Source organism: Drosophila elegans, unplaced genomic scaffold (assembly GCF_018152505.1).
Source record: "Drosophila elegans isolate 14027-0461.03 unplaced genomic scaffold, ASM1815250v1 contig_814, whole genome shotgun sequence".
Taxonomy (NCBI): Eukaryota; Metazoa; Arthropoda; class Insecta; order Diptera; family Drosophilidae; genus Drosophila; species Drosophila elegans.
This window is the reverse complement of record NW_024546167.1, coordinates 6952327-6974087: the sequence shown is the minus strand read 5'-3', so window position 1 is coordinate 6974087 and position 21761 is coordinate 6952327. Positions and strand designations below refer to the sequence as shown.

At 36.2% G+C, this 21761-nt stretch overlaps 2 protein-coding genes across 3 annotated transcripts in view; one reads left to right on the top strand and one right to left on the bottom strand.

Annotated features, from left to right (window-relative positions):
• Positions 1-1957: 1957 nt before the first annotated feature.
• On the bottom strand, positions 1958-3343 carry LOC108138036 (serine protease inhibitor 42Dd). Its single transcript, XM_017260009.2, has 4 exons — positions 3298-3343; positions 2398-3239; positions 2209-2347; positions 1958-2153 (listed from the first exon to the last, which is right to left on the bottom strand). The coding sequence occupies exons 1-4, from the start codon at positions 3308-3310 to the stop codon at positions 2014-2016; spliced, it is 1134 nt and encodes a 377-aa protein (XP_017115498.2). The 5' UTR covers positions 3311-3343; the 3' UTR covers positions 1958-2013.
• Positions 3344-7566: 4223 nt separating this feature from the next.
• The window catches only part of LOC108138104 (rap1 GTPase-activating protein 1), an 85092-nt gene continuing 70897 nt past the window's right edge, over positions 7567-21761 (top strand). The window contains exon 1 of one of the 2 annotated variants that reach the window (XM_017260099.2): positions 7567-7877. In XM_017260099.2, coding sequence (XP_017115588.1) covers positions 7582-7877 — 296 coding nt within the window. In that variant the 5' untranslated portion in view covers positions 7567-7581. Of the gene's footprint in view, positions 7878-18423; positions 18753-21761 lie in introns of those variants that run through there. The other variant, XM_017260100.2, reaches the window with a different exon arrangement.

Sequence of the window (21761 nt, the reverse complement as noted above, 5' to 3'; positions counted from 1 at the left end):
CGGTCCCGCACTTAGTTACGCAACATTTGCGACGATCCCGAGATAAGGATATCCAAAGGTCCTTAAAAAAACGTAGGCGTCGGGCAGGCGTTTGACAATTTTTTATTGTTTGTAAATTTAAATGCGTTTCCCTTGAACACAGCTGTTTCTTTATAGATAACCCCGAACCGTCGACAGTTTGTTAATTATTTCATCCCAATCCAAATGAGTTTCCTTAATTTCCCCATGTTTTAAATTAAGTTGTTGTCACATTAGTCTGGCGCTCCTTTTTTGGCGTTGAAAGTGCTTCAAGTGGCAGCTCATTAATCCTGCGTCTGCTTTTTCTTTCACTGCCACTTGTGGCACGTGTGTGTGTGTGTGGGAGTGTCCTTGTACACGAGCTCTTGTGTCCTTCCATATTCTTAATTAGTTGCGCACTTGTAAGCAAATCGTTTAGTCAAGCAATTTGTTAACTGCATGGATACTCCTCTAATTTCTGAATCTAACCATTCTCCCACAAACGATTTTCTTCTTGTTTGCTTAGAGCACACCACTCATAAATTATGAGGACCCAAAGTTTCCTTCCCTCTTATTGGCTTATCGCAAACTTTGAATAATCGACAAGGAATATTATTCCCATTCGTTCTGTTACCTTTTTTCCTCTTTCCACCGGATTTAGTATTCTTCCCCCAAGGTATAACACAAATATTTAGCCAAGGTCAAAGAAAAAATATATAAAATATATATGTTGCAAAATAAAATAATAAAAACCACATATTTTTAAATAATTTTATATTCTAGATTGTACAATTAAAAATTTAATATTTTATAAAATTTAAGACTTAACTTTTTTTCAAAGTTTAAAAGGGTAAAACTATATACTTTACTATACTCTAATACTATTTCAAATAAAAATATATGAAATATTTAGGCTAAATCAGACATTTATTTCTAAAATATTTCTAAAAATTCTTTTGTCACCCATGCAGAAGTCCAAAATGACGCACAAAACTTCGTAAAGGTCAAAGCAAAGAGTTTGCTTAGGAAAGTTTTCATAGCCCTTGGCAATTCCAAACGCTGAGAACCAAAGGAAACAGCTCCTGGCTTCACTTCCGGTATCCTTCTTTATCCACCCGTATTTCCCCTGTCTTCAATCCAGAAAAGGAAAGCGCAAAAATTAAATTTAAGCTGATTTTAGATTTACGAAGCCCTGGAGGGGAAAACGGTGCAACTAAAGTTGCTGGCAGGGATTACCAAGCGGAAAAAGAGAAAGAGAAAATCCATCTGACAGACATGTCCCGTCTAATTTGTCGCGTGTCCATTTTGACGGCATTTTCACGTAGTTTTGCGCAATTTTCTTATATTTTTTCCACACAAAAGTTAACAAATTTTTTAATTAAAACTTTTTTGCTTGGCCAAGAATGATGACGTCGCGTGGCAACTTTTTCTTGGATCTTTTTTTCTTGGCTGAGTCAACGAAATTTTTTATTGCCCAAATATTGGCCATAATTAAGGCAGTAAAAAAATGACTGTACAGAGTGATAATTATTTCCTTGGCTCCCTAACTTCCAACCTAGTACATTCTCTTTCCTCAGTACAATTAGATGTTTCTATCTCTTTCGTCTTTTAATTTGCATTTTAATTTATGGCCGCCTATAACTTTTATCGAAGTCGTAGTCTTTGCCTTTTCCGCAAAGGCCAAAAGGTCAAACAGCTGTGGTTGTCCAACTGTTTGGACGTCATTCTCTTGGTTGTTGTCGAAGGCCAATTAGCAGGGAGGTCGAATGGAGGATAAGAAAGAAGGCTAAGCCCAAAAAGAAAACAAAGCACACATGGCAGGAAAAGGTTCTGAAATGAGGATCTTAGAAAATTTCCTATCTGGCGACTTAACTTGGGAGAAACTGGATTATTCACGCAGATAATAATTTAATTGCTCATTAAAAAAAATATTTAGCATAATGAAAATACATAAATTGTGTTTTTACGATTTTGTTATTATTAAAATATATCGGTTATATTCAAAACTGTCTTTTTTTACTGCGGCTTAACAATGTGTCCCTGAAAGTAAATAGTACTTTGATCACGTATTATGTAGGCAAAAGGATGATCGACCACAAACTCCATAGGAAGCGGTGGAGGCAGACCAACCGACTTTTTTCTACGAATTAGTACCCCTGCAAATTAATAAATGGCTAAACAAAGTGACTTGCCAATGTGATAACTACGTACCTGTTGCAGCTGCTGCCTTGGAACCCTTCTCATCGACCTTTAAATATGCTTTTTGCACGACTTTGTCAATCTTGATGCCAGAACCCATTACTAAGTCTTGAAAGTTCGCTGAAGGTTTAAAAGCTTCTCGGATGCCCAGCTGTAGGAATCGATAAAATAAGGATACTTCAAATTTACCAAGATACTAACTTTCTGAAGAATGGCCTTTAGTTGTGTGTTAAATTTAATTTTAAACTTGGGAAGTTTTATGTTCACAGGGCTTTTCCGCAGAAGAATGGATAATCCTGCAATTTGTTCTTCTAATTCACTGAGTCCATCGATTTTGTTGGGCAGAAAAATGCGCATCGAAAGACTGGAGTTCCTGTAGGGTAGTTCGATTACCTTAGCATCCAAGTCGTGCAAGTAGGCTGTCCCAAAGGATCCGGATAAAGTCATCATCTGGACAGGAACACTTTTTTCAACAGACACTTGAAAATCAGCCGTGTGAGTTTGGTCAGCATTGAACTCATGTTTCCATTGGCCTTTAAAGTAAATTGCATTCACCAAAATAGCGCTTAGAAATGAATTCATGTCAGTGGGAGAAACCATTTCTCGGATCTTGCCTCGCGTCTTATTGGATACCCAATTATTGACATTGGAAGCCGCCTTTACTGGATCATCTACACTGATCGCCTTGGCATCGGCTTTAAATGAGTTTTGCAGTACTTGATTGAACTCCGGCACGAGGCGATATTTTCCATTCACATATATGCGGTTTGCCAGATCGAGAATGACTGCCTTCTCACGCCCCTCAAGATTTGCAAAAAATTCAGTGTACTTGCTGACCAGCTCGTTTTTATCCTCGGGTAGTTTTAAAGTTTTCCTAAGTTCTTGGGCCGTTTTACCCCCTGCTGCCATGTAAACCATACTCAATGTGATCTCAACGGAGAAAGGTGAACTTATAAGGTTCTTTTTAGCATTCTCCTTAGCTAAAATTCGGTAAAAATCCTCGCTGAACCGACAAGTCACCAAAGAGACCAATATAATCAGATCTGTGGGAAGTTTATTAATTTGCTGTGGAAGAAAATGCGAATACGATAACCTACTTACACAAGTATTTCATTTGAAATGTGACTTCAGGCAGCAAGCTAATAAAATAAATTACGCTAATTTGACACGGAAATCAGCAAAATAAATCAATTAAAATGGAAGAAATTGTATTACCCTTTCAGAGGTTTATATATATAATGTCGTTATAATTCCAGCTTTGTTAAATAATAAATAGAACTTAATTCGATTGATAAAAACTCTCAAGTTACAATTATGAAATCTTTATGGTTAACATAAGCTGTAATAGTTATTAAAACCAAGTCAGTCTTCCTTAATCCAATCAAATTATTGTTATTTTTCAATACCTTTTTCGCAGCTCAACAAGCGCTCCAATAAGTACACCCATTTCCTCTGAATACTCTCTCCCAAACCCGTTGCCTCTGTCGCTTCTAATGAACACATGTCAATTAAAGCCGCAGTCTCGTGTCTCATGTCCATGGAATGATATATGTTCGCTAGTCTCAGTCTTCGACTCAGTCTCAGACTACTTCTCCAATTTTAATGTCAGCTCTGGCTCCGACTTGCACCGTTAAAATTTTATTTTATAATGTTAACTGCTTTAGAAATACAAACCTATATAAATGGCTAAGCAAATATTGTTTTTCCAAAGTACATCAAATAAGTGGTATCTAAAGGTATATTGTGAAATTGATTTAAAATTGGTATATACTTTTTTTAAAACAATTTTCAATTATTAAAAATTTATTTAATAATAAGGATCAAAAATAATTTTTAAATTAAAATTTTTATCTAAAATTTGAACCATACTCTTATTTTTAATTTTTATCATCAAAATTAAAATTACTTGTCAGTTTTTTTTTATACAAATTTAAAATTTATATTCCATTTATATGGAATTTAAATATCCTTTAAACGAGAGGAGCTAGGATAAATGAAGGACTTTTGTATGTTCTGCACAGGTTGAGTGTAACTTATAAATAAAGTTAAAATGCAGATTTGTTATGCTTAAAGTAATTATATTGGAGCTGAGCTGATGCTAAATCTTCATACGATGAATAACATATTTTTGAATTGCTTAATGATTCAAAACCAATGACAGCCGCTCATGATAAAGCGTTTTTCTGCTGAGTAATAAATAAATATTTTATCAAGAAAAAATGTTGACTTATAATAACAATTAAATAATATTTTAAGTTTGCAAAAAAAATTGGGTAAGTCAAACAAAATTTGCTAAAAAATATATTTTTAAGGATACATTTTTTCTCTGTGCAGATCCAAGTCTTGCGTGCTGTGCTGCTGCCTGTGTTACGTTTCTCTCAGTTACGCACATTTTCGCTTATCAGGGGAGTCCAAGGGGTGCTGAAAAGTGGGTGGAGGCAGGGGTGGCGGATAAAGAGGGGTAGACAAGCGACAGTTCGGACATGTTTGCCTCAAACCCCTCAAAAAACGGCGAACCAAAATGCAAGTGTCTCGCCTTACAGTCGCAGTTTTTCTCTGAGCCTGATTTATGTCGTCGAGTGTCGCGGGTGTTGCGTGTCTGCACCCACAAACCCCTTCACCTCCCTCGTATACTCTACACAGAAAAAAAAGATTTTTAATACATAAATATTTAAGATATATTTATATACAGTTTAGTTCTAGTTTTTCCATTTAATGGCATATAAGCAGAGAACATTTAACTAAAAATAGCTTTGTGTATCTTAAAATTAAACTATAGCTTAGCTTTTCAACCAGGCTTTTTAAAATTACGAGTACCAAATTATCTGCTTATAATCCTAAGTTTAAAATATAATTAATAACTCAAAAAAACTTGTTTCTTTATTGTTGTGTTAGAACGCTCTTAAAGCCTAAGCAGATTTAGGTTAAATTTAATACGAAACGATCAAAAAAGATATTAAAGATTTATTCCAGTGTAGTCATCTGAGACTGCAGGCAGTGCAGTTTGAGTTTTTTTTCTACTCTGTGGTCAGTTGACTGTCTTCTGTCGATTGGCACTGAAGCGAAGCAGGCGATTTCCGCTTTAATGTAATTTTGACAACGCACACACGAAGTTTGAGTGGTCAAAGGGGGGTGGTACTGGGGGATGATGTCAGGAGGAGGTTGCGATTCAGTATCGTCATCAAGGAAATGTCATGATAAATCTTACTCGCGTGGCCGAAACCGTTACAGTAGCAACCGCGAATTCGATTTCGATTTGGGTATTTGATTTCATTTTAAATCTGATTTATCACTCTGTAATTAAGAGATCACTTCAAGTAGGAAATAAGGCAGATCGAGACACTGAATCATTAACAAAAAGTCGAAGAAACAAAAACATAGTATTCAAATTGAGATAAATTTAAAAAAAGCTTAAAAGCTGAATGAATTGATAAAACAAAATTTCAGAAGGGTGATACATAAAAATCACTTAATTATATATAAACATTTATCAAGAATTCGAAATTCTTATGGAAAAGAAACGAAAAATTGGTGTGCCCATATAAATAAATAAATAAAATAATTATTTGTATTTAAATGCTTCTCTATTTAAAAAAAAATATATATAAAATGTAATAGGCTTATAAATGAGTATCTCATAAGCTTTGCAATATTTTGAATTTTAAAGTCAGCTAAGCCAGTTACTGAATAGTTGGTAACTTTTTTTTACACTTTTGTCCTTGCCAGCTCTCTTATCAAGCGATTTGTTTTGCATGTTTTGATTTATCTGATTTGCTGGATATTCGATTACCCGATAACTCGATTGCTGCGGCATTTAGTAGCTGTCGAACTGCTTTTTCCCCACTACATCTATCCCCCCATACCCTTGTGATTGCGTCCATTTCCCCATCCCACATTTAAATCCATATTGCGACGCCCCGAAGTCTGTTTCCTTATCACCCTCTTTTCGAGAACCATTAAAGTTCTCGGCGGTGACCCGCAGAATCGTAAACCCAGCTTTACTCATTGATGCATTGATGATACATTTAAATTCCCAGTCCTTCTTGCATTTATTTTTCCGATTACAAGTGGCAGAGGGATGGGAAAAATGAGCATGAAATCGGTTCTTAAAATGGGCATTTAAATTTTCCAGCACCTGAAAATGTCAAACGAGTGTAAGGCTGAATTTCCGAAGAGATAAGAAAAAAAGGTTGATGGATTGTTTAATTGTTTAACTAAAGTCTGTGTAGTGATTGATTGGAGCATTGAACTAGACAATGGGTTCTATTCATGGGGCGTGTTAAAGGGGGCGGATAAACAATAGCTGGAAAGGGTTAATAAAAATAAATAAAGACTCTGTATTAACAAATTACACCTAATTTGTATATCGACAGCAATAAAATAAAAAAGCGCCGACTTAGCGGAATCACAGCTTGGCCATTTATCGTCAGAAAAACAAAATTGAAATGCAAAACAAAACAAGTAATAACGATTAGGTTGAGTTCAAGAACTATGTATAAAATACCTAGTACATGCTTCAAAATTAAATATTTATTTTTGATATATCCACTTGTTTGTGTGGCTATCTTAAACTTTATACTAAGTGACATTCTTGTTAAAATTATCTTTAGTATGGGAATTTAAATGCGGAGCGAAGCACAAAGTGGAAATGGTAAAATAGTTTATAGACTTTCTTGAACGTAATTCAATACGATCGCCAACTATATATGCCTTTTTAATTTATGTACCGGGTATAATTAAAATAATGCAATTGCAAGAAATATAAGTAAATTCAGAAAAAAAAACTTAGCAATAAAACGTGCGAAGTAATAAAAACAATGGAAAGCAAAAGAGAGAAAGAGCAAAAAACAGCGAGGGAGAATGGCTCCAGATAATGCTGAGCTCGGTTCTACGGAGGTCTGTTCTGGGGGCTCTGTTCCGATTCTTTGTTGCGGTCAGTCGGAAAATCGAAGGCGGCGCGACGCGACTTCAAAACGAACCAGAAACGAAACGCGATTTTATAATTAAATAATGGAAAAAAATAACAGCATGATAACTATAAAATGATTGGTGATAAATGAAAAACCAGCTGAAAATTTATTAGGCTACCTATGTTTATTAAAATGTATCGACCATTAAATTATTGTAATCGTCAGATAATAAAATGTGGATGTTTAGTACATATTCAATCTTTTAACAATAAGTTTATAAGTAAAGCATATTAATTGAAACATAAAAAAATAGTTTTGAATGTTATTAAACAAAAGTAAAATAAATACAATTCGTTAAATGTTAAATGTAATTTAAGATCGCAGAACATAAAATAGCTTGTTAACTATGTAAGTGTTTATTAACATAACATACTGATTATAAATATATCGACTTGAAAAATGTTTTGCTTATAGAATGAGCTCCTACAGGACATTGGTTGATCATGGGCCCCCGCTGCTCGTGGGTGGCAATGAAATATCGTCGGCTACGAGTTCGCCCAAGGCCCTTCACCGGATGATCAAGTACTGGCGCAATAGCTCCGGAAAAATTCCCGGTCTCCGGAAAAGCGAGAGTTTCGCCGAGTATCGTCGCCACTCATCGAACTCCGCAACAGTTTTAGGAGGATCGGGAGGCAGATCGAGCACTTCAAGCGCTAGGCAGTTGCAATATCAGAGACTCGAAGATTTAGACCTGCTGACAGAACCACTAAGGTAAGTGGACTAAGCCATAAATATAAAACAAGGTTCTTAAAATTCGTCTAGGCAAAAATGTTAACTTAGGCTTTAAAGTTAACTTAGCTTTAAAGTTCGACAATTTAAAAACACTTAAATTGGGAAGTAGAATACTCTTTAGTAAGATTAATTAAATATGCAAATATATGCTTAGCCACTTACCTATAAAGCCAACAAAATACAGTAAGTAGTATCCATTGTCTAGCGGTATATCGTTTGATGTGTAACCCCAAAAATTTGGGGCATGCAACAGTTGGTTATCTGTTTTCTGGTTTTCGAAACGCCCCTCGCAGCTGCGGTTTATCTTGTGGTTATCAGCTGTTTGTTATCAGCCGCCAACAACAACCACAAGCATGTGGATAATGAAGAGGAGCGAACAAGTGCAACACGCCGCCGCAAAAGACGACGTCACTTTGTGGATTGCGTATGCATTTCGGGTGAGAGTGGGAGAGGCTATTTGTGATGGAGCCCTCTCTCGGCTGTTCTCGTATTTTTCGGCTCGGGTAGACAGTTGAACTTCCAGTATCCACATCCAGTCCACAGCGCGTGGTGGAGCTTGGAATGTTGTCACACTGAAATCCAAATCTGTAAATAAAACAGGTCGGCTTTCGCCTTAAAAAACGGAAAAACCCCCTCTTTAAATCAGAAACTGCTTTAAAAAAAATCATTTTTAGTATTAAAATTATTTTGAGGCATCTTACATTTTGCATAAAATTAAACCTGTTAAAAATCTTAATTTTTAACGAAGGTATTTGAAGGTGCTAATTACGAACAGAGAACTTTCCAGTTGTTATTCCAGTGCTATTTTCTTGAAAGGTTTTTTTTACAAGCCGAGAGGGGTTGGATTTTTTCGCTGAGTGTACAAAATAAACTGTTTATGTTTTCATTCCAATAAGAGAGGGAGATAGAAAAATAGATTGTGGGAGTTGTTGTTACTCTCCCAGGCGACCAAAAACAAAAAAAAACATATGGAACGCCAAATGTTTGTTTTTTCTTGACTCGTGCCTCTGTTTACTTGTGTATTTGTGTCCCACGCCGGTATCTCAGTGTGTTTTCGTTATCTCTCTGTGGTGGAAAAGCATTGCCTTCTGCATACTTTTGGGATACACTGTGCAAATATTCCAATATGCAACTGCCGGATCCTTTGAGTTGCATTGTTTTCCAAACTGTTTACTTTGGCTAATGCGGGCTGCTTCCATCTTCCTCGCACTCCTCGCCTTCCCTTCTACCACCTCTTGCTGTTTGCTTAAACTGCGCGCATTTGGAATGTAAATAAATGTAAATAAACAAGAATTTCGCCCCCATAAAAGCAGCAAAAACAATAAGAGCACAACACAAACTGCAGTTCACCCACTCTCTTTCTCTCTGTCTATCTTTCTCTCTGTCTATCTTTCTCTCTTTCACACAATTGCAATTTCCAAGTACAAATGAGGTCAAATTAGTAGCAATAGCTTTTTGAAAAATTGTACTTTTTTTATTAACTTAACAACAAGAAATTACATTTACAGTGAAATCAATAACAGCTCTGTATTTTATCTAAATCATTTTACAATTTTTTATACTCAAAGTTTTGTTCGTATTTTTGAAAACTTATATATCTTATAAATTTGGTTACTTTGTTAAGAATTGGTTAGTTTGGTTTGTTAGTTTGTTAAAATTCAGAGTTTCCTAATGTACTTTACGAATTAATTTACGTACGTAATCTAAAACTTATAACATAAACAAACTTTACAAGAAAGCAGGAAAATATGTTTTACCTATTACTACGCCCCCCATTGTACTGTCACCAAAACGAGAGAGTGAAGAGCGCCAACTGGAGCGCGGGAGAGTCGGTTCTGTGGAACGCATTCGTGGAACCTGAAATCTGAGCTTCGTGCGCAACGTGCGAGCGGTGTTGTTGTTGCCGCTTTGGGGCCAAACTCGCAGCTTTTCAGTATTTCGCCGCATACCCGTTTCAGAAATCGACTCGTGTGGGCGTGCGACTCGCCTGTCCGTCTGTGTGTGCGTGCGCGACTGCGTCGGTAAATCCTGAAATCGGAAATCGGAACAGGAATCGTAGCGTAATTCGGGTTTCCGGTCCTGCTTCTTTTTCTGCATAAGCTAGTCAAAAACGGCATCGGTAAATCGCAAAGCAGTCGCCAGTGGAGAGAGCAACAGTTGAAAGCAGGAAGAGCAGCGCAAAATAAGCAAAACAAAACGTAAACAATATAGCCAAAATCAAAGAATAACAGAAATAAAAAAATTGTAAAACGAATTTTACAAAATGTGAAAGTGCTAAGGTAATTTATAATTGTGAATAACAGTTTAAAGCTAAATAAAAATAAAAACAATTTAAAATAATCAAATTACAAAATCGTATGGATACTTAATATTACGGTGTTTAATACAATTGAAAAAAAAGTAATTGTTTCTATAAGAAAGTAACCAAAGAAAACAATAAAATTAGCAAACAATAAACAAAGCCAAACAATACGTCTAACAAAGTTACAAATGAATGTGTGTGTTTAAATAGCAATCAAATTGAAATCGCATTTGGTGCCCTTATCAAAAAAATTAGAAGCGAAAGTGGCAGAGGTGTCATATGGCAAGAAAAAAAAAAGAAAACAAAATAGGCTGTCAAAATAACTGCTTTTTAAATACCCGCACGTCCCCTAAAGTGAAATTTTGATACAAAAATCGTTGACTGAAATTGAAATTTAACGAGCAAAGAATCCAAAAAAAGAAGCGAAGAAAGTGTTGAAAATAAGTGAAATTGTGTTCGTAATGTTTTGTGCAATTCAATTACGAAAATGCCATTTAATAGCAAGTGCAAAAAATGACGGAATAACATAATCACCACAAATGTCAAAGCTCTGAAAAAAACAACAAATGAGAAATATTTATAAAAGAAATAACCACAAAAAGATCAGTTGTAGTTCGTTTCTCTCTCTTTCTTCATCTCGTTTTTGCCGGTTCCCGAGTTTTTGTGTTTTTGGAGTTCGATTAAAATGCGTCACGCATGATTATTACGTGTGCTTTTCGGTTTATATACATATATCCATTTTATCTCTCTGCAATCGGTTTACGTTATTATTTTATTTTGGTTTTTTGTGATTTATGTGCAGGTTATGTGAGGTGATTGAAGTTATGTATATAGTTACCTCGACAAGTGGAAATGGTTTTTGAATTTCAAATTTTTATTAGGGGGTGAAAACAATTGAAGATCATAAACAGGATCATCAGGTATTCTTTAGTGCGATGAAAAACGAAAAAGATATTCCAAATTTAAGGTTTCCAATTTTTTTTTAGAAACAAGTGATTTTTTAAACAGTTGATTTCTCAATGTATGTATAATGCGTTGAGAATTTCTCGAAACAAGTGATTTTTTTTAAAAGATAAGAAAAGTTAGTTTCACATGCTTCCAAAATTGTTTTGTGCTCTTAAAAATCAACATCATATAAAAACATTCTGATATCTGTAATATTTTAATTTTTTATACATAAATGTGAAAGAAAAGAAGAATTTTGTGTAACTTTATAACCATATTCTGAATCATCTCCTTTTGGAAACCCCGCTTACTTCTCTTTGGATTCTCGTTTCCGACTTGCAAAAATGCAAATTCAAATTCACGCATTTTTCCTCCACTTTTTGCGCCCTGTTCGTCTGTCCCGTTAAATGACAATGTTGCTCCTTCTGCTTCTGCTCCTCCCATTTTTTTATGCTACTGCCTGTTATCAAGCTGGTTGTTGTTGTTTTGTTGTTAATATGCATTGCCAACGGCAAAAAGTGAAAAAAATATGGTAAATTTGCAGAGCACGTGAATTTCTTTTTGGCTTTTGAAACGGGTTTGGCCTGAAATGATTTCAGTTTGTTGTTGCCGAGTTTTCTGTTGTTGACTTTTCATTTTCGTTAAATTTTTTTTCGATTTTTGTCTTGCTGCAGTTTTGCAAAAATATTTATTGGCTTATGTATGTGTGTGAGTTTGTGACTGCTGTTTTGGTTGTTTTCCATTTTCACTGCATTCCCAGCTGCAGTTTTCTGGATTTTCTGTTGCTCTTTCGAAAATGCGGGGTAATACGAGATGTTTGAGTGGTGCTGTCATAAAAAACATATTTTTTATGGACATCAGCTGGCCCAAGTTTTCATTTCGCTTTAGTAATAAAAAGGTATTAGGCAGAAATGCCGTTTTGGTAGAAGAAATTTACATTTACTTTAAAATTTACAAAATTATTAATTATTAAATTTAAATAAATGTTTATAGGCGATGTATTCATACTAAACTTAATCTATATTTAGTAATGATTTATAGACATAGGATATATGTATTTATTATGCGTCATTAACTTTAACACATTAAATTTAAAACACAGGGGTTATCCAATTTATAAAGTTCTTGTTTTTCTGTATTTTAATAACGCATTTATAGAACTTATAATAGGTAAAGTACAAGTTATATATAACTTCCAGTAAACATTCGCACAATATGTAGTTAAAAATCTGAAAAGGGCGCCAAATGTAGGGTATTTTTTCTAGCGTATCCATTTTTTCTCAGAAAAAATCGTTCGGAAATCATTCTTCACTTTATCTCCCGCTTTTGGCAATCTGCTCCCATTCCCTGCTCACCTGGATTCCCCAGCTCTTTTTTTCTTTGTTTGCTTTTGCCTGTTGCATTTTTGGGGCTCTGAATTTTGGTTGCAGTTTGTTCCGAGGGCGAAAAAGGTAAACGACAAGCTCATCAAATATTCATGCCATTCGTGAAGAGATTCTCGCAGCTCGAATCGGATGTTTGCCTTTTGACAGATACCTTTATTTTTTGTGGGACGGGGAAAAGTCTGTAGAAGAAGTGCTGGCCCATTGAATTGGGATGTAAAGTAAACCTCAGCGATGCGGAATGTAAATGAACTCTAGAAGCAAATTGGCCTTGTCTCTCGGTGTGAAAATACGGACAATAACAGAAAGCTGAGAAAAACAATCCCAAGAAAACAGCTGCTTTTTGGCCATATCTCTTGCTATCTGCTTCTGATTCTTCGCTGGCTTCTCCGCTTCACGGATTCCTCTCCTCCGCTCTCCAGATTCTTCGCCTGACATTTCATCGTTCTGCGTCTGTCTGGCCCATCAATTGTCTTGTCATCTCTTTCACTTTTCACCACCCCTCTCTTTCTCACCGTCACCGTCACTCGAGTTCAAGTTGAAGTGCAGCCAGCACAAAAGCTTGGCTCAGAAAGAGAAGGCGGGAGAGGGCATCAAAGAGAGAGGGCGAAACCTCGTCGTGTCATTCGCCTGCATTGATTTTGGAATCTCCTTTAATGCCTATCACTTAAAAAAGCCAGGGTATATTGTTTTTTTTTTAATTAAAATATAATGGAGCTACTGATTAGCAATTTTAAAATCATTTTAGTTTTGAGTTTAAAAGTTCTCAAAAAAAATTAAGCAAATAGGCAAGGTATTTAAAAGGAAATAGTATTGTGGTATTTAAATTTTTTACAAAAGATATATATGTAAATTTATTCTCTATTATTTTTTGTTTCATATATTTTGAATAAACATACCTAAGCCCATTCCGATTATTTCAGTAAACGCTTTTATGTTTTAATAGGAAAAACTTAGTAATGAAACTTAAAGTGCTGGGCATGATAAAGTCGAATATTTCCTTTGAATTATTTAGCCTTTGTAGGCTGCTGTAAAATTTACCGCTTTGCCAATGCGTTTTGTGTTCCATTGCTTATCTTGGCAGCCTCAGATTCCCTCCTTTCCTGCACGCTCCAACTCACCTCTTTTTTTGTTGGGGCAAAAACACACGCGAATTTAATTTATGGGGCGTGTGCCGCCGCTTTTCCCATGACATGGGACAGTGCCAAATGGCTGGTATCCGAATTGAAAATGGAAAATTCAGACGGGTGGCGGGTGTGTCTGCTTCTGTGTTTAGTGCTTACTTTAATTGCCTTTGCCTCGATATTTTTCTATATTCTTCCTATTTTGTTTACGATCTGTTCGCACCTGTGCCAAAAATAATAAAATATCCAGTTTAGTGTCCGAGTTTCTTTGGAATATATGATGAAACTACATTTTCTTTAATATTTTTATTAAAGAATTATTACTAGCGAAGGTTGTGGCTACGATTTGACTTTGAAGTTTCCCTTGTTTTCCGGGAGTCAAGGGTTAAGAGGTGGTAAATCAAAACTTTATGGCAAATTGGCAGCAAGGTGTTCCGAAGGTCTCCTTTGGGTAGAAAAATATTCTAAAAATATCATCAGAGTAACAAGATATGAACTGGGGGAAGGTCTTGTGCAATTCGTACCTTGAATAATTCTTTAAGGTAAAGTAACATTTGTGGAAAATTAAAAATAAACTCTTTTGATGTTGATAAACTTGAGCGATTTAGAAGTTATTTTTTAAATAGCTCTGTAATGACTGCATGCCCAAAACGGATTTACACAAAATGACCAAAAATGCTAGTTGAACATTTAACATTTCGTCCCATCGAATTGAACATATTAAAAACTTTAGCCACAAAAATGGTGTATCAATAAAAACATCGATATAAAAAATGTAGTTAGGAAAGTTGCACTGTAATTAAATTTATCAAACAATTAAAACAAAATATCATCAAACCCGATACTCGTCCCTACAAACTTCAGACTTTTGTGAAAGCTGTCCCTTCAAATAGTTTCGGTATCAAGAACTAACTACAAGTTAGTAACTACATCAATTTCCCATTAGACATCACTTACAGCCAGAAATATCTCAACCATTTTCTGTGTTGAACATAAAGTAACTCCCCCAACGAACAGGGTAAGGAGGTTTTGTGGGAGTTGTCAAGGTTGCGCCCATCCAAAAACTGATTGTTCAGCCAAATTGTCAGCCGATAAGATAAGATACCTATAGCACAAAACCAACACAAACCGATACTAAACCAGAAACAAAAACAGAACAGAACAGAAGTCACAATCAACTAGAAATCCTCTCACAGAAGTTGTTGCCCCACTAAAAAAAATTAAAACAGAAAACCGAATCAACTTGGCCTGCCAACAGCTGTTCATGTTTGTTAGCCAGGCTGCAAGAAAAATAACACAAAACCCAATAAGAAACCAAGCCGTAGAGGAGAAGAAAAATTTGTTCACAGAATTTGTCAAGGCATAAATATTTGAACACGTGTAACGGCGTAACAAGCAACAAATTTTTCAGACCTAAATTCTCCCACTTAACAGGAAAATAGGGAAATGTATATACGGAAGAAAACCAAACTTTGAACTTGCCAAAATTGTGAAGTGGGAAAACCGTGTGGAACCCCGGATGTTGCCAAAGTGTTTCGAGCGGCTTACAAAATTTCCAAAATTTTGCCCTTAGCATATCAAATATTCCGAGTTTGATAAGAAACCGTCCGCCCATTTTTGATAAGAAAATAACAATATTCTACTTGGTGACTCAATAGATTGTTTGCTTTAGTCGCCCGCAGCTCAAATATTGTGTTTATGACGTATCGACGAAAAGTTATGACCATAAAGTACTAACTGAAATCTGATTGCGAAACGTTGACGCAATTATTTGGGAGCGGGGTGGTGGTAAATATAAAAAAAGGACTTAGCGAATGTTTGAGTATGTCGAGCTCTTGACACACTTATCATTGACTAATTGCAGGGCGATAAAGTGATAATGCAATGGAAAGGGAAAGCAAGAAAGTAAGTCAGGCCAAGTACAAAAAAGTAGGTGGAAAAAGAAAATCGGTCAAGACATTAAATCTTAAAAACTAGTGACTCAAGGAAATTAGGGAGAAATTTGAATGTCGAGGCTAATTCTAAATAAATTATTGAATGTAAGACATATGAAATAATAAACAAGTTTCCAATGGAGGGATACCCCTTAAAAATATTGCAAAATAAATATAATATTAAAAACACCCAAGGCTGGGACTAAATTCTTAATATTCGAATTAAGCTATTTCGCACACATATTCTTATAGGTCATAAATTGTGAACTGCAGATATCTATTGTGCGAATCTTTTTCGGTAGAACTCTCATGGTCCTATTCAACCACACATCATCTTCAAAGTATCTGCATAAACAATTTTCCTTCTGCCAATTTAAACTTCGGGCTTCATTAACCCATTTGAAATAAGACCGAGAAAAACAAAAATAAAAAAAATAGAGAAGAAAATCCACACAATTTCATTTGCAACTCGGATCACAACACATCAATAAAACTGCCAAATTGAATGAGCAACAATAAAAAAATTATCATTGTTTGGGTGACACACTTGCCTTCGATTCCCCTGTACTCTCGCATATTTTCTCTTGCGAAAAGGCCACCCACTGGGTGGTTTTGAGAGACTGGAATCCAACTATTAGCCCAGCAGCCCACACGATTCCTCAGATTTCCCCCCTCCAATCTCTGATTCTGTTGACATTAATTTGTCCACAGCCAACAACCGCAACAACAAATGAACGAATATAATATTTTTATAGATTTTTCTCTTTTTTTCTCGTACGATTTTTTGCATGACACCATAAAAGGTTGTCGTCGTCGACTTGGGGGCGGTTGCTGAGCCCGATTTAAATAAATTATTCTATATGCGTTTTTTATAATGCAGCCGACAGACAGTACCCTAAAGAATTATTTTGCACTCGCGCTCGCAAATTGTTTTCTACGCTACGTAATTGAGTTTCATTTTGAATTCACTTTATTATGATTTTTTTGTGCCATTATTGTTATTTTTTTTATCATTCTCACCTGACTGCCTGTTGCCATTTTTGCGGAAATGACGAATTTGCAACAACGGAAGTTGCGTGTTGAGGCTGAAAGAGATGGCCGCATAAATTTTGATTGCTCTTAATGCGATTTGAGACGAAACGAATTTTATATTTTATTTTACATTGGGTAATTGCATTACAGAGCGACCGAGGTATCTCCATCTGGGCAAGTGATTTGCCAAATGTTGCCGAGAAGATTTAGAGATTTGCCAATTTAGGTCAACAGCATTGAAGGCGCATTAGGACTGAAATGAAGTAATCATATCAGTTGGGTAATGTCTGTCGGATTTTGCTCGACTGCGTGCAAGATAAATCCAATCAATTAAGTGAGGTCGGGGATTAGGCATACACACAAGCAATTAAACATTGCTTTGGCAATTTTAAAGTTGATACTAACTGCAAATTATGCTTTGATAGTAAAATGTCTACCATTGTAATTTTGGTTTATGTGGATACACTTTTAGCCAACAAAATTGTGTTTTTAAAGAAAAAGAAACCAATAAAAACATACCTGTAAACATTGCGTCTTTTAAAAATTAAACATTACTTAAGGTCTAGCTTTACCTTGAGACATTTTAGATAATGGTTGTATTATAGGAAAAAGGTCAAAAAAACTAAATTGTAGTTTTTTATCTAAGATAATAAAAGTTCATGTAGCCATCCCTCCTGTTAATTTCCTCTGCCAGTTAACTAACACATTTCGTACCCAAGTCTTAAGTGGCTTAAAGCAAGTAGAGCTCATCTCCTCTTGGCCGTAACAGGCTCACTTTCCCTCAAATTCCAGCTCGTCTACCTTTGACTAACCCTCTTATCACCACCCCCAAACCAAAAACCCGGCATAATACCATTCACAGGTCTCGTTATGTACGCACATTACCACTTAAGCGAGGTGCTTGGCCTTGGGTTGGGAAAATCAGGGAACCGGAGGAGCAGTTACTCCGTCGGTTTTTGACGGCCAGATGCCTTTAGTCAATGCCGTAAATCATAAATCATCTCTCCTTTTCTGTGGGGGCGGCACTTGGACACGTGCGCCAGCACATTACCTTTTTGGGTGGTTTTTCCAGCTCACTCCCCCTCACAAAATTTCCACATTTTCTTTGCCTCATTTTAGACCTAAGCCAATTGTCAGTGGGGCAGGTTCAAGACGAAGTTTTCCTTTGCCGCTTTATGAGGGTTTATTGAAGGCTCCCGAAAGGAGGGGGCGTGGGGCTTAAGTGACTGAACTGGCAAGTGGTTTTTACCCGGGGCTTTTCATCCCCTGGAAAACATATGCGGGTTGTTTGTTGTCTCCTCTCTGTTTTGCACGCATTTTCACGCGCTTTTCCTCGCTCTGCTGGACAGACTTTTTAGCTCGGGTATTACTTTTTAATAATGTGCACTCACAAACTCCACCCAGAACCTCCAGTGCCTTTGCCTTTGAGTGACTTTCTTTGTTTTGTGAAGACAAGATTTTTTTACCGCGTTTTATGACCACGAAGTCGAGCAGCATAAACTTATTAAATTTCCATTCTTTTATTGCTGGCAACATAAAAATTCTGTTTCATAATGCCACTCAAGTGACCACAACCTGAAGTTTAATTAATAATCCGAAAAAGATCAAGACACAGGGAGTGATAGAGATAGAGATATAGATAGAGAGAGAAAGAGAAAGAGAGAAAGACAAACACTTGCTGGAAAGCAAACGGCCATAAAATTAACCTCTGCTCAATTTTTCCCCATCCTTCATCAGCAAAATGAAAAAAGTGAAGTGACCGTATGTGAAAAACTAAAAGCCTTAAAAAGGGAAAAACCAAAATAAAACAAACACAAAACCAAAAATACTTCAAAACCAAAAATACAAAACCAAAATCAAAACAACGTCAGTCAATCAAATCCATCAATCATGCTGAAGATACACATGCTGGAGCAGGTCGTCAACACGGAAAATGTCTGCGAGAATGCCCAGGAGCTATCACCAAAGCGCAAATTGCCGGGTCAGGGGCAAGTGGGTGGCGGCAGTTCCTCCTCCAACGGAGGCACGCCCACCGTCTCGGCGACCTCGTCGCCCCACCACCAGCCCACGCCCCCCCAGCGCCACATTCACACGAGCGGTGGCAAGAGCGTCAGCCAGGGATCATCTCCAGCCGGGTAGGTAAACAAATTAAAACGGGGGCGTTTTCTAAAAGCATTTAAAACACTGGAAAACTCGTCAGCAAAACAAGAATACCAGTCACTAAAATACATTTTAAGCTAAAATATAATAATAAGACTTAGAATACATGTTCGAAGACTATTGCCAGAATTCATGAGTGCTAAAAATGTTGAACATTTAAGAAAGCTAACTAACAAATTTTTTTTATATTTTTTGGAAAGAAAATAATTCTAACGTAACTTAAATTTGGTTTATAATGAAAAGCTATTTCTGAAAATATGAAAAAATTAAAGGCAGCAAAGGTTAGCCTGTTAAAATGCTACAAAATAGATAACAACAATCGTAACATATATAAAGTAAAGATTATTTTAATATAACTTTTAAATCTTAAAACCCGGATAATCTTAAACACTTCCTCAAAAATTTTCCCCCCAAATCGCAGCTCTTAAAGTGATCTCCTCTATTTCCCGGTTTTTGGCTAAATGAGGCTGCCGTTCGGACTTCAGTATAGTATCTTTGTAGCTTTTGTGCAATCTGTCGAATGATAGATGCGTTTTTGATGAGCGCTCCCTTCGGCTGCTTTCCCCCAAAGCGTGAGCACTGTCTTTTTTATGCTATTTTCCTGTTGTCACATTCCTTTGGTCGCTGCGGTTGACTGGCTGACATTGTCATAATGGGTGCATCGTCCAGCAGTTTTCCAGTTTTCTCCTAACATTGCCAACTTCTGTTGGCCAGTTAACAAATTTCACCGCAAATGCAGTTATTTCCCTTGTGTTTGCCTTGATGAGTTGAGGGTTTTGCGTTGAGGTGTGGCTAAATGGAAAATGGTTAATGTATTTGCAAGGTGTTAATTGGGTGGCAAATGGAGGGAAAAATAAGACTACTGTGAATAAAATGTGTGTTTTCTTGTGCCAGTAAAAAAGTGGAGATATTAACTAATATTGTTTCAAATAAATAAAACTTTTACTAACTTTGATTTCATCTTTTAAAGTTTGATGTAACTTGGCAACAACAAAAATTGGGAACAATAGTCTTGTGATGTTTATGTCATACTTCGAATGAAAGAGATTTTAAAAAGCTTCAGTTGAATATTGACAAGTTCATTATCAGTATCACAAGACGCTTTCCTTCTTATCTGCAACTTAACACTTCAGTAGCATTCATTTTTCCATCAAAACCACATTTCAGTTCGATAAGTTTGAACAAATAATAGCTGTTTGAGAGCTTTGATAGACAATATGCCATTGACATTGTTGAACACTTTGTTGTGCAAGTTCTGGTTCCACCACTTTTTATCTTCAACTTCTATTTTATTTATATTGATTTTTTCTTTTTTATTTGTTACAACTTTTGTCACCCACTGCACTTCATTTCACGCTATCAATGCAATTGTGTTGCTTTTTTTTCAGCTCTATTGTTGGTCAAGCATTTTACGAAGTATGCCGCTTAGATCCCACCCAGTTTTCCCATTTTTCCCTTTCCTTTATCTGACAATTTCTTGGCCATTCCTTTGTGGCTTGTTATTTTCGCATTAGAGTCTGGTAATTGATACCTTGCGGATGGTTATGGCTTTACGGCTGTGAGAGCGACACATCAAGGCAAAAGGGAGGGGGATTGTGTTATGAGGAAAATCTTGGCAAACAATGGTCTTGTGGCCCAGACTAGAGGCGTGGCCGTGGGCACAGTTTTGTTCATAATTATTATCCACAAGCGCATTGTCACATTGTCGGTGGTTAAAGTGAAAGATGAAAAAAAAACTAAAAACCGAAACGAAACGAAACAAACCATTTTCATTTTCATTTCTCTTGTCTTATGAACTTGACAATCAAAAGGGATTTTCATTTCTTTTGTTTTCTGCTCCCTCCACCCACACAAGACAATTTTCTTTCCATGCTCCTCTTTTTCTTTGGGATTTTCTCTGTTTAAAAAATAATATTCAAAACATAAACACTTCCGTTGGCGCCCTTCATTACCCCAACAATCCTTCTTGTTTTTCCCCTTCGGCGGACTTTACTTTTTGTTAAACACAGAGAAAAAAATTGAATAAAAAAACATTTAACATATTGGTATTGATGGAAAGATCTAAGGTTCAAATGTATTTTGGTATTAAAATTAAATATAAAATATTAGTTTAACATATTTTTATTATACTGAGGACATAATTTAATGTTCATGTTATTATATATTAATGGACCATCTTTTGAAACTAAATAAGTTTCAAAAACTTAGTGAAACAATTTATTTGATTTTTTCGTGTGCAGTGGCTCTTTCTTGGCTATTTTTGACTTAATTACTCGGGGGCTTATGGGCTTGCCATCTCTTCGTTGTCCCTTTGCTGCATTATTTATGCCTAACATTAGTCGGTATTTTTCGTAACACCTCGTCCCCCTTTGGCTTTCCGACAATTTTTGATTTATCTCGGAGTTGTCTGAGACTCGTGTCTTCTGCCTGCTGCTCCCATTATGCCACCATTTCCATTTCCATCCTCATCTGCAACTTCGTGTTCATCTCCATTTCGTTGGGGAGCTACAGCTAGTTGACCCCGAAACGCTTATTCTTCTGCCTGCGAAAAGGGGGCCAACGCAGTTAGCCCAGTTAAAAATCAACTTGGCCGTCTGTCTGTCAGTCAAATGCGAGGCCAAATTGGAGTTCTGTTTCGGGTTCTGTTCTTTTCAGTTGTGTTCTGTTCTATTCGTCTTCGGTTCTCTTCGCCCATTTGAAAAGGCATTTTCTGGCTAATTTATATGCAAAGATTGCGCCAAATAACTGAACAAAAGCAACAAATATAACAACAACAATTATGTGGCCAGCTGACCAGGCCAAACCATTTATCACTTTCCAATTTTTTCAACATTTATTCGGTTTTATATTTCTGTGGGTATTTTTTTCTTGGCTTCGTTGTGTTGTTTGTCTTTAATTTGGAAAGATAATTTGGCATGTCAGCAACTTTAATATCGTAGCACGAGATGTTATCTGTCTCTGTCTGGCTTTATCACCCTGTCTCT